Source organism: Simochromis diagramma, unplaced genomic scaffold (genome assembly GCF_900408965.1).
Source record: "Simochromis diagramma unplaced genomic scaffold, fSimDia1.1 OVJJ01000500.1, whole genome shotgun sequence".
In the NCBI taxonomy this organism is placed as follows: domain Eukaryota; kingdom Metazoa; phylum Chordata; class Actinopteri; order Cichliformes; family Cichlidae; genus Simochromis; species Simochromis diagramma.
Window position 1 is genome coordinate 118884 of NW_024387318.1, and position 13386 is coordinate 132269.

The 13386-nt window shown below is 41.2% G+C and overlaps 1 protein-coding gene across 10 annotated transcripts; it reads left to right on the forward strand.

The window, feature by feature from the left end:
• Positions 1–239: 239 nt before the first annotated feature.
• LOC120717246 (phospholipase D1-like) lies at positions 240–11290 on the forward strand. 10 transcript variants are annotated; one of them, XM_040005157.1, is made up of 4 exons: positions 240–285; positions 8910–9026; positions 9317–9565; positions 9989–11290. In XM_040005157.1, the coding sequence occupies exons 1-4, from the start codon at positions 268–270 to the stop codon at positions 10040–10042; spliced, it is 438 nt and encodes a 145-aa protein (XP_039861091.1). In that variant the 5' UTR covers positions 240–267; the 3' UTR covers positions 10043–11290. The 10 variants fall into 10 exon arrangements, 2 of the variants coding, with proteins under 2 accessions (XP_039861091.1, XP_039861090.1); XR_005692130.1 differs by lacking the exon at positions 240–285 and having other exon boundaries at positions 5544–9026; positions 9317–9899; positions 9989–10082; positions 10421–11290; XR_005692132.1 differs by lacking the exon at positions 240–285 and having other exon boundaries at positions 5544–9026; positions 9317–9899; positions 9989–10082; positions 10425–11290.
• Positions 11291–13386: the final 2096 nt, after the last annotated feature.

The window sequence follows — 13386 nt, forward strand, 5'->3', positions numbered from 1 at the left end:
TGCATCTTTCAATGGCAGCAATGGCAGGTATCAGTGCTCAAACCTTTTGTGTTTGTTTCCAACAAGTTGCCCACCTCGGGAAACAAAAATGTGTTCTTTTACTTGTCAGATGAACATATGAGACACTTTGACTCTTCAGTGCAGTGTGGAGCCTAACAAAGATCTGTTTTGTGTCCCAGCTGATCAGCAGGAGGAGGAGAGTCTGACGGAGCAGCAGAGGAACATTTTCAGCTACTTGGACTCAGCTCAGCCACTACAGAGGAAACAATGAGCTCAACACAGAAGGTGACAGACAGAGCAGGACCATATGACCAAAGATATTTATCACCATATACATCTGAACATTTGCCATAACGATGTAGCTGACGATAGAATTGACACCAGACAAAATACTTTACAGCTGCACAACTTTATTAAAAACCCATCAATGTATTTTCACTGAAACAAGCAGCTGTTGTTTATGTGCATTAAAGTTATATAAAAATGTAACAGTGCAAATGCAAATTCCTCGCTGACAGTTTAACCAAAAGGCGTTTCCAGTGGAAACTGGCCGACACATCCTGAGCATAACCATGTATAATATCCACTAAACTTCAGAAGAGGTTATACAGTCGTGGCCAAAAGGTTTGAGAATTGCATAAATATTGGAACCTGGAGAAGTTGCTGCTTAAGTTTTTATAATAGCATTTTGCCTGCACTCCAGAATGTTATGAGGAGTGATCAGATGAACTGCATCGTCCTTCTTTGCCATGAAAACGAACTTAATCCCCAAAAAGCCTTACCACTGCATTTCATTGCTGTCATCAAAGGACCTGCTGAGACCATTTCAGTGATCGTCTTCTTAACTCAGGTGAGAATGTTGGCGAGCACGAGGCTGGAGATCATCATGGCTGTATCCCGATTCAGGTTCTGCAGCTTTAAAGTCCTCAAGGGCCGCGTACTCAAAGACCGCTAAGGCCGAAGTGCGAGGCTCGTAGGCTCGTGAAATGGGACGTCTAGCCTCCGTCGCGCTGCCCAGGTTGCCTAGCAACCATGATACTAACAGCTGGAAACGTTTCATACAGCTTTGTTTGACAGAAATGAAGGAGAACAGATTTAGTTCATTTGTTTCTACATGAGCTCTGTGTGATTTGATGAGTATCTGAGGCTGAGACCACAGGACTGTGAAACATGATTGTTGGGCTTCATTTCTGTGCTGAACAGTCGTTTAAGATTAGCTGTAAATAACAATTAGCTGATGTTGTTCATGAGACTAAAGTCATCTCACTGTGGTAATGTAAATATAATATGGCCAATATTATAGTTATCATATTAATCACTTCACTCACAGACAAGTATCTGTGACAGTGTGTATACAGATGTATCATATATAAGAGACAAATATTGTTCGTTTAATATGTTGGTACTAAATGTGGCTCAATGCTTACATATATGTGTAAAAAGCAAATGTAGGAGCTGTGATAACTGTGTCTGATAGAATGAAGAGTAGACTGATATATGAAATATTCCTTTATTGGGTGAGAAAATCAGACCCTGTCATAACTGCTGTAAGTCATACAGAATAGATATCAGAGCCTTAAACAGGCTGACTTCTGCTAAATGGGTCAAACTGGGCAGAAAGTCTACAAACACATAACATCCTTATAGAATATGATGTAACACTATAGATCAACTTAGCTCAGAATATATAAAGCATATAAACAGTTACAGCAATATGATGCAACAAACACAGCAGCTACTGATCCAAAATACTCAAAGCTTCATAGAACTGAAACCAACATTTATTTTAGCTCCATTCTGCTGCTGATACAGACTTTAGGTTTCTGAACATTAAACTTGTTGCTGCCTTTCATAGTGTGTAACTTGAAGGCCCTGAGTACTGTACTTCTCCCACACTGGAAACACTGGGATGATCACATTATTTGAACATTACCTAATAAGACTGATTCAGCACAGACAGTTATGTTAAACTTTCCTAGCAGTCCTTCACAAACAGGGAACAGTCTGTCTATTCTCTCCATCTGTCAGCTGCTGCTGGCTCTTCCTCCTCCTCTTCCTCACACACTGCTGAGTTTGTCCTGGTGGATCATCAGGGCTGCAAAGCCTCACAGATGATGTGCAGCAGTGGCTCCCTCAGTCTGTCCTCACTCTGGACACTTGCAGTCGTCACACATGGAAATCAAATGTGTGATAAGCTGCAGGATTCAAACACAAGTGTAACTTATAAACACATGTTCATACTTTTATTCCACAATCAGAGAGAAAGAAACAGAGAGAGAGTGCAGGACAGACAGACAGGTGACAGTCTCAGGTGTACACACTGCTACACAACAGCACCAGAGAAGCAGGATTGAGTGTTTGTGTTATTACGAGTGTAAACAAGAAGAGTTCCAGATGGTGCAGTGGACACATGTGTGACTGCTGTGATTAAAGCATCTTTCTTTCAGCTTAACGAGTGAACCGTCAGCTCGTTCAAACACACGTTAAAGTGCGTTTGGCTCGACACCACCGAACAGAGGCAGCAATATAACACAGCTAACATTAACAGTGCAGTGGATCCTGCTTGTGCCGTGATGTTCAGGACTGCAAACCGAGCAGCATCACTGACTTTCAGCTTGTTGTGTTTGTGGATATATGACTGACTTTAATTATCCACAAAATCATCACATTCTCTGTCAGATGAAGGTCGACTATTGAACGGCGTATATTTTAAAGGCTTTAAAACCAAGTTAACGCTGAAAGTACAAACATCACTAATGTCACATAACTCTGCCGACAAGGCATAGCTATGGCTATGAAATGCTCTTTGTGTATCACTTCTTCATTATGAAAGATGTCATTAATGCACTAGTAATGTCTCATCTGGAGTATTGTTCAATCATTTGGTCAGCAGCTAATAAGACAGATCTTAACAGACTTCAGTTAGTCCAGAATAAGGCGTCCAGATTAGTGTGAAGATGTTCATACTATACTAATATTGATAAAATGCATAATAACCTTTCTTGGCTTCCTGTACAGGCTAAAATATTCTATGGCTTACTTGTAGTTCTAAAGAAAGCAATTCTGTTAAACACACCACATTTATTCTGCTCAGCTGCAGTATCCAGATGAAATACATCATCATATTACACAGTTTTCAACAAGCTGCAATTTAGTAAATGCTCGAGTTAAAAGTAACGTTTTGTAAAACTGTTACATTTAGAGCAACTTTTAAGTGGAATAAGTTGCCTTAAAAAATTAGAGAATTATTCAAAACTTCAATGAACACTTAAAAGCCGATTTACAGAGCTTTTAGTTGTTGTAAATATTGTAAGACATGATTTGTTTTTGAAATTTGTGTAATGTGCCTCAATGTTATTGATATTATTATTATTATTATTGATTGCTTATATTTGAACAATTGTGAAACCTCACTGTGGATGTAAGAGTGAAATTATGTGGATATCTTGAATCCACTTTATTGTGTAATATTTTATGTGAGTATTTGACGGAAGACGAGCAACATCTGTTGTGGAAGCTAACGGGGTTCCTTTAGAATAAACAAACATAGGATTTATTATCACTGAATAATTCTGTATAAATCTATACAAATTATAGAAATATGTAATAGGAAACAACAAAATAATCTAAATTATAAAATAATGTGTGTGTGTGTGTGTGTGTGTGTGTGTGTGATGAGTTATCTTTAACAGCAGGTTGGATGTAATGTGTTAGAACTACCAGCAGGTGGGGATAAGAGACCTTTAAGGTGTTTGGTGCCACGCTCCACCTTCAGGTTTAAAACTAGTGTTAATGGAGTTTGAAGGTTGAGTTTGTTCCACGACTGCATTTCACTCACTGCCTCTGTTTGTATCTCTGTCACTGCAGGACCAACATGGAGCCAGAAGTCAGCGCTCTCAGGAGGCCGACAAACCTCACAGAAGAAAGGGAGAGAAAAAACACACCTGTGACGAGTGTGGGAAGGGTTTTACTGTGAGGGCTAAACTAAAACAGCATCAGGTCATCCACACTGGAGAGAGACCGTTCAGCTGTGATCAGTGTGGAAAGTCTTTTTCCAGGAAGCGTTCCCTAAAAAAACACCAACTCGTCCACAGTGGAGTTAAAGCGTACAGCTGTGATCAGTGTGGCAGAGCTTTTACTCGCAGTAGCCACTTACAGAGGCATTTAGCTACCCACTCTGGAATTAAGGCATACAGCTGTGATCAGTGTGGCAGAGCTTTTACTTGCAGTAGCAGCTTACAGAGGCATCTAGTTACCCACTCTGGAATTAAGCCATACAGCTGTGACTTGTGTGGAAAGTCTTTTTCCTTGAAGGGTTCCCTAAAAACACACCAACTCATCCACAGTGGAGTTAAAGCGTACAGCTGTGATCAGTGTGGCAGAGCTTTTACTCGCAGTAGCCACTTACAGAGTCATCTAGTTACCCACTCTGGAATTAAGGCATACAGCTGTGACGAGTGTGGGAAGGGTTTTACTGAGAAGGCTTCACTAAAACAGCATCAGGTCATCCACACTGGAGAGAGACCATTCAGCTGTGACTTGTGTGGAAAGTCTTTTTCCTTGAAGCGTTCCCTAAAAAGACACCAACTCATCCACAGTGGAGTTAAAGCGTACAGCTGTGATCAGTGTGGCAGAGCTTTTACTCACAGTAGCCACTTACAGAAGCATCTAGTTACCCACTCTGGAATTAAGGCATACAGCTGTGACGAGTGTGGGAAGGGTTTTACTGAGAAGGCTTCACTAAAAGAGCATCAGGTCATCCACACTGGAGAGAGACCGTTCAGCTGTGAACAGTGTGGAAAGTCTTTTTCCTTGAAGGGTTCCCTAAAACAACACCAACTCATCCACAGTGGAGTTAAAGCGTACAGCTGTGACGAGTGTGGGATGGAGTTTACTGTGAAGGCTAAACTAAAACAGCATCGGGTCATCCACACTGGAGAGAGACCGTTCAGCTGTGACTTGTGTGGAAAGTCTTTTTCCTTGAAGGGTTCCCTAAAAACACACCAACTCATCCACAGTGGAGTTAAAGCGTACAGCTGTGATCAGTGTGGCAGAGCTTTTACTCACAGTAGCAGCTTACAGAAGCATCTAGTTACCCACTCTGGAATTAAGCCATACAGCTGTGACATCTGTGGAAAAACTTTCAGCCAGAGAGGGAGCCGAAATACACACCTACGCATTCACACCAGACATGATGTGTACTGCTGTGAACAGTGTGGCAAATACTTTACAACAGACGCACAGTTACAACAACACATATTTACCCACACTGAGGAGAGACCTTATCAATGTGACCTGTGTGAGAAGACTTTTAAATCTCCACATCACCTGAGACGACACCAACAGATCCACACCAGAAAGAGACTCTACAAGTGCAGACACTGTGAGAGAAGCTTCTCACAGTCAGGTCATCGTAACATTCATGAACGTGCACACATGGAAGGAAACTACAGCTGTGACCAGTGTGACAAGAGCTTCAGGAATCTCAGTTCATACTCTGCACACAAACGATCCCACGTTACTAATAAACTGTTTCACTGTTACCAATGTGCCCAAACATTCACCTCATTGTCTGCTCTGTGCAAACATCAGCGCGATCACTCAGGGCTGAAATCACTCCCATCACTGGATCACAGTGAATCTGAAGACACAGAAAGATCCTCTGGTTTCTGTGTCAGACTCAAAAAGCTTGAGATCAGGCTCCACAGAGTTCAGATAGAATCATTTAAACTTGTGTTGAACTGAACTGGTTGCTGGGCTGAACTTCTACATAATACAGATCTACATGGGATCTTCTTTTCTGTTGTTTTACTGAGTCAGTTTTGTCCTTTTTTCTCTGTCCTGGTTTTGCTCGTCTGTAAATGATTGAAACTCAGTCAAATAGTTCATTGTTCTCCAGCAAAACGTTTTGGAAACTCATGTTTAACCTTTAAAACTCTGACATGTTTTAGCACACAAGGCTTCATCGGGGAGTTCACTCATGATTGGACCATGAGAACAAAGGTTTTTAGTTCTTTCAAAGAGAGTCTTGGAGATGTTTGATGTTTCTGTTTTTCTGAAACCACCTGAAAGAAAAACTATTTTTCTTGCTTTATGTAGTGTGGAAGTTTTTAATGTTTCTTCATCTGTGATGTTCTTGAATGTGTTCACGTGAAGATGGTACAAATAAACTGTCCTTTCAGCTTTAGCTCCTAATTTATTCATTATTTATGGATGTAGCACAGCAGCCGTCTCTTGATTAACACATGGAGGGCTCGGGATCTGATGGTGTCGTCTCCCTAATTTGCCCACTCAGTAAATCTCACTCATGGCCAAGAAATTGAAATAAACCTTGTTTCCCTGCTGGATAGTGATCCACTGTAACTCTGCTCCTCCTTCCTGTTTAGGATTTCTGTGGCTGAAGTAAAATTCCCTCCATCCATCACTTATCCCAGCTAACCCAAAGTGAAATAAAGTTTTGCTCGTCTTAAAAAAGCATTACAATAATGGGCATTACCAATGCAAACTGAATGATACAGAAGATGAAAGAAGAGACTTTGATCAGTTAATAAAGCTCATGATCTGGATTCATTGTGGCTGCTACACAGATACTTCTGGGTCACTTCTCTCAGTTAGGAACCTTCCTCACCAAACTGACTGTTGGACCACACCCCTGGTTTCATGAGAAATTGTTTCAGCCATGATTTCTCTTCCTGTATTTCAGAGTAAAGACTGAAGTGACAAATGGAAGCATGTTTAAAAAACACAATGTGAGAGAGACGTTGAGGTCCTTAGAAGTTACCCTGGGTTTTTCTGTCACCCTGCTAGATGTTACACACCTTGTTATTGGACTGATTTCTACTGCTGGACTACTCCTGCGGAGAGTAACAATACTCTTACTAATTAGCTCCCTTTCACACCTTTGGGGATATTTATTTTTGTGTTTGCAGCGCTGTGAGCCAGAACAGCGAGAGAAAAATCTGCAACAGCGACGAGCCGAATGCTTACGTGAATCGCAGCAGCTGCACATGTGCTACGCTGAATTAGAGGATATCTTTGCTCTGGATTTCTATTTCTACTTTTTCATTTCTATATGATTCTTCTTGCATCTAAACAAAGATGATTCAATTTGCTAAATGTTGATGGCTCTTCGTGCTCAGGTGTAAATGAGACGTAATATTTGCTCTTGGTTTGGTTCTCCTGTACAGAACCTTGCAGTACAACAGAAACCTAAAAACATTATTTGTAGTTGTTATTCTTAGTTGTTCTGCTGCCTAAATACCACAGGGTCTGATTATGAAGTTATTGAGCTGCACATACTTTACGACCTGCTTAAGTTCGAGGTCACAGCGTCTGTAGAGCAGCTGGAACATAATGAAGTCTACAAGGTTAAAGTTTTCTCTTCAGTTATTGTTCTTTCTGCTGCTTGGTTTGATGGATCTGAGAGCTTTTGTTTTTATTATTGTTATTATAATTATCATTAATATTTTACTCTCTAGAAGCTTTAAAATAGTGTTTGTGTTTGAAAAAATTGATTTAAGAATTGAACAGAAACATCTGTCCTTCTGAAAATCGCCCAAAGGCACGGAGACAAAGTCAAAGGATGCAACCTGTAACTTTCTCTTCCTTCATGTCAGGACCATCATCCATGATTTATATAAAATGCATATAGCAACAGTAGCACTTTAGTTTGGACTTTATGATTTCTGTAACTGGAAAATATTATTTTGTTTAAAGACAGAAGTGACCGCATAGTTGCAACATCAAAGGGAAATATTAATTAATTAGCATCAAGTATATTTGTTGCTTAAGCGTTTGCACTATAACTTAAGTAGGATTATAACTTTTAAGGAAGGAAAGATTTCAGATATTTAGTTCACTGTTTCAGTTATTTTATATGAAATTAAAACATTTACGTTGGTCAAATATGATGCTCTAAATCAAATAAAAGTTTGAAAATAAATGATGTATTTTTAAATGCTGCAACAAATGTTCACAAAAAGTAACTATAATTAAAACCAGTTAAACAAAATCAAATGTTTGAATCATGCTTAACCAAATGCCAGGCTGGAGAGCTGAACCTAAAGTATACGTAGAAAGATTTCAACATCTGAGCAGTTTTTAATGTTTTTATCACATATAAATGTCACAGCAGTGGGTCCTGGCCCAATGCTTTGTGTTTTTGGTTTTCTTTGACTCTTGTTTTTCTTGGTTTTTGTTCTTCTTATTTATCAGGCTCTCAGTAATCTTAGTTCTCCCTCCCTCAGTGTTCATTTCAGCCTGTGTTTAGTTTCTGTTCCCGTGTCCCACGTTTCATCGTTTCATGTCGAGTCAGCCCTGTCTCTCTGTTTCCTGTGTCTCCCCAGTCAGCCCCGCCTCCCTCGGGCACTCATGTGTGATACAGAGTAATAAACCTGACTACATTTGCTACACTCTCTTTATTACCTGTTACTTTAAAATTCATACACTAATTATGTCTGCCCATCTCTCTAATGTGAAGGTCAAAGGTCAACATCCCAGTGACATAAGAATAATCCCAAAGGGGCAAAGGCAGCGGTTAATTTAGCACATTTAGCATTAAGGGTACAGCAAGGATATACTTTTACTTATTGTGGCAGGGGTGTGGTCTCTGGCCTGCTGCAGTGGAGGCTGGTGGCGGGACGTTGGACGGCACAGGTGAGGGTGATGGAGCTCATGACTCTCCCCTTTATAGTGACGGAGGAGACTGGCGTGGGGGAAGCGTGTAGTGGAGGAAGCCGAGGAGAGAGCTGGTTTCTGGCTACAAAGACGGCGTCAAACCAGAAAAGATTGCTCGTGGTCAAATAATGTGTCAATCAGCTGTGAATCAAACTGTGTGTGGCTCAGTTCATGTCACAGTGTTGTTTAGTATATCTTCACTTGTCTCACTCTCCTTCTGTTCTGTCCATCAGGACGATCCTCAGCGCTTACACAGATCCTCCATCGATGTTTTGGATCCAATCAGTGATCAGTTCTACGAGGAGGCCTGGATGTTCACCAGCGCTCGCTACACCTCCATCTACCAGAAGGTGAGTGTACTCCTTTGTACTCAGATTAACATTTTACTTCTTAAAATACATTTTCATATATGAGCTTTCTATTATTTCATGGGCCATTTAATCAATATTAAAATTACAAGCATATCAACAAAGGTGAAGCTGGTTTTTTCCACTTGCTGTCACACAGTCATGGAGGAATACAATAAATACATAATCAGTCATAGATCCTGAACAATGACATTAAAAGAAAGTCTGTGGCTCTAAAAACTAAACAGTATAAAGACATGCTCCAAGCTGCTGTTTCTCTCCTACTCCTCTAGGTTTTCCACTGTCGGCCATCCAGCGATGCTGGAGGGCTACCTGGCCAATGCTGGCCTACACAAAGAGGTCCCGGCTCGGAGGAGCTGAAGAAGATCCTTGCCTTCCTCGTCAGTTTCCTCTTCAGTTCCTATCCCAACAAAACCTTCTTGCACCTATTAGCTCCAAAGAGGCTATGGTGCCCGTGGAGGTCTGGACCTGAGGCCTGTGCTCATCACGTGGATAGAAAACACTCTGACACCATTCTGGAGGTCTGATGGGACTCTGACCAAAACACAGATGAAATAAAACTTGTGGCTGGAGCTTTTAAAATTACTTTTTCACCTCATAGATTAATGCTCATGATTGCATGTTAGCAAGACAGCATCTCCCCAAGGTGAAACTCTCAGGAGACATTTACTCTTAAACTGTAATCTGGTTGAGACTACTTGAGGAGATCTTAGTAGCGAGTATGTGGATTTAGTCTCTTCACCAACAGCAGACAGACCCATGCCAAGAAAGCAGACATGTTCTCAAAGAAAGCCGAGAGCAGAGATTGGAAAAAGCTAAAAAGAAAAAGCTGCAGCTTCAGACGACTATCTGCCTGTAAGGCTGAAAAAGTCCAGTTACGCTCTATTTTGGAAAAGCTCCCAGTTTTGGTAACCTGGACTTTTATTTCCCCTCTTCTGCTACAGATGTTGACTGTGACCTCAGAGGCCAACTGGACCACACAGCTGCAGCAGGAGTGAGGGAGAGGAGTCTTCATCCAGCTTCAAAGAAAACATCCAGGTAAAGTGACGTGGATCAGCGGATAAAGCCGTCTCCACTTTCAAAGGAGATCCTCTGAGAGAGAGACTCTCTGAGCCATTTTAGCCTCAAATTATAGGACTTTATAGTACAGCAACACTTTTAAAGGACAAAAATAACATAAACTGTGACTGTAATACAAACAAAGTATTGCATGTGTTTTTAAAAGTGTTCCTCCGATGGGCAGGATATCACTATTAGACTGTCCCACCAGCCAACTTCAACAAGAGACCACAGCAGCATTCAGTGATCAGCACAGATGTTCCTCTAACACTCAGCATCTGATCCCTGTTGGTCTGTGTGCTTCTGCTTTTGCTCAGTTAGAAACCCTGCAGCAACCCGACCCAAAACTGTGTCTTCTTGTTGGCCTCAACGTTGAAGTGTCAAACGTCCAACATCTGGAAAGGAAACCACGCCAGTGTACTGTGATGTTTCACCAACATGTGGCAGACGCTGGTCCTGCCTTTCATGCTGACATCAGCAGAGAGCCCCGCCTACCTCAAAGCCTCCCCTGTCATGTATTGATCAGGATGATTATGAAGATGAGCGAGTGCAAATAAGACTGTAAAAGTCCACGAGCAGAATGTTTGGATGCTTTCTAATGATTCATGAATATCATGAGAGTGTTTGTGTGTTTTGTCTTTTCTTTGCTGACGTTTGTTACTAACAAAGACAATTTACGCTCTGTGTGTGTTTTCATCCTTACCAGCCGCACTCTAACTGCAATGAAGGAAACAAACTGTAGAAATGGTCGACTCAGTGACTTCATAAAATATTGAAGTGGTTCAGGTAGAGCCAGTTTGTAAATGACCATGAACACTGAGCGTATTGTATCTGTACAGCATGTTTTTCTATTAGACAGATTTGTAACAGAGGCCTTGCTCTCAGTAAGTTTGAAATCCTTTTCTGATTTCTTTTGTAATCTCTGATCTTTGTGTATCCTGCTCAGTTTGCATGCTGCCTGTAGGAGTTTCTGTCTTTGTATTTGAAGAGAATTCATTGAATATACTCAGCTGCTTCCCTTTGGTGCCTCACACATCACTGAAGTTTTTCAGTGTCCAGTTATTTGTTTTTAATAGCTGTTTGAATTCTCTGTATGTTTGACCCTGTAGACTGTTTAATGGACTGCTCGTCTTCCTGTTTGTAACCACTGCCTGTTTAGGACTAAAGATTTGGATTTTTGACTTTAACACAGCCTCTGCGTGTCGTCCCTTTGTGTCCTCGTCCTCTGTGAATGTGTCACAGATGTTTCCATGATAATAACACAGCTTTCCCACAGTGGCTTGCAGCAGCATTTATTCACAGCACATTTGAGAAAGGTTCAGATTAACTCGATGAGTTTATATTCAGAATGATTCTGACAGTGGGCCACTGTGAATTGTGATCTTTCATCAGGTCAATGTTTAAGTTCAGTATTTCAAAGCAGGAGCTATGAACAGTCATCATGTTGGCATTAGAATTATTATTATTAATCATTATTAATAATGTCGTTACTCATGTATAACTTTGATTAGTATACATGAATTTTATCAATAGTAAAAATAATGAATAATTCATGTATAACTTTTATTGTGTTTTGTATATTAATTATATTTAAATAGAGATGTTGACCCTGTCTCTACAGTAGCATCAGTGTAACATACATTATTGGTCCAAGCTGTCATAAATGGGGAGCCTGATCCTTTATTATGAAAACATGACGAGTATTTTTCTTGTCAGTTGGGAAGAAGTTGGTCTTTTTTTCCTTCTTTTTGCTCAGTTTGTCTTTTCTTTGATAATTGAAACTCTGATCAAACCTACTCATGTTCACAGCATGTAAAAGCAGCTGACAGTCCGTGGCATTGTTGTTTGTAGAGGTGCAGTGTAGTGGGAGCATAAATCAAAAGAAAACAGTAACATTTATGTAATAAAACATCTGAATGAAAATGAACAGGCCCTTTATGAACTTCAAAGGGATCTGAAAACAACACTTTTTAAAAGAGTATCTTGGGGTGTAGGTGGTCAAAATAGAAAACTGAGCTGAGACTCTAAGTTCAATCCATCCATTCGTTTTTACTTAGGAGGAAGAAATGTCAGGCTGGTGCAGGCTGGTTAGGTGCATGTGGTTATCTTTACCTAAATGAGTTCACTTTGTGGCTGCCAGGTTGGGCAGAAGTACCTGTCCCCTGTTAGGCTTAGCAAGGTTCTCCAGGAGTTTCTCCATGGGTAGAGCTTCTAGCTCCTCCAGCACATCTGTGGCCGTGCAGGCTGCCACTTTCTTGGTTGCTCTTTTTACCCCACTGGTGGATGAGCTGCAATGGTCTCCATTTGTCCCATATGTGTTTACTTCTTCTTCTTCTTTTGCATATTAAACACATTATTCTGTTTCTATGTATTTGCTATGATTTGCTATTTGTTAAGTAACATTGCTTCACTCACTATGCCGGGTTTGTGTGTGGAAGCATTCAGTTGCTGGCAAATCAAACATTCTGCAAATGAAGCTGAATACTCAGTTACATGTTTCTTTACATTTTATTATGTTACAGATTAAGTCATTTGTTCTTACTTTGTTTGTCTTTTCAGTCTTCATGAGGGTCAGGTGTGGGGAAACGCCCGCCCGGCATTTCCTCATTTTAAAGTCCTGCTGATGTCATGTGTGACATCAGCAGGTCAAACCAAGTGGAGGGGTTTGTTTGTCCATAGAGATGCTTCCTTTTGTTTGTTTTAGGTTTAATCATCGTGGTCATTGTCGTGCGGGACACAGATGAGAGGCCTCCCTTGCGCAAGTAATGGATCGATCGACTGTCTTGTTTTCTTCATGATGAATAAGTCTCTAGAATTAGCGGGCTAATAAGTCTCTAGAATCACCCGGCTTACCCAACACGGGTAAGCCGGGTGGGTCGCCGAGGGGCTCCCGTTGAGGGGGGGGGGTACTGTCATGACCCTGTGCCTTCTTGGCTGGCTCTGTATGGCTACAAGTGTTTCTGTTGTGCTGCATCTCCCTCTCTCCCCTCCGCGCACTGCGCTCTACTGGGGCGGAGTCATGACGGCTCCAGCCCCTGGCTCGGACACCTGCAAACAATCAACTTACTCTCACTCTTAAGGCGGCTGCTGAGAGTGCTTCCTCACTGGATTATTGTGTAACACTCGTCAGTTTCATCACCTATCTGAAGCCTTTTCCGAGTTTCTGTCGTGCCACTACTTACCTGCCTTTCCTCTCTGTGCCAGATTTCTCGCCAGCCTGAGGACCGCCGTTCGGTGAGCTAAAGACCGGAGCCCGAGCTACCTGAGCTTCAGTGGATTGTGT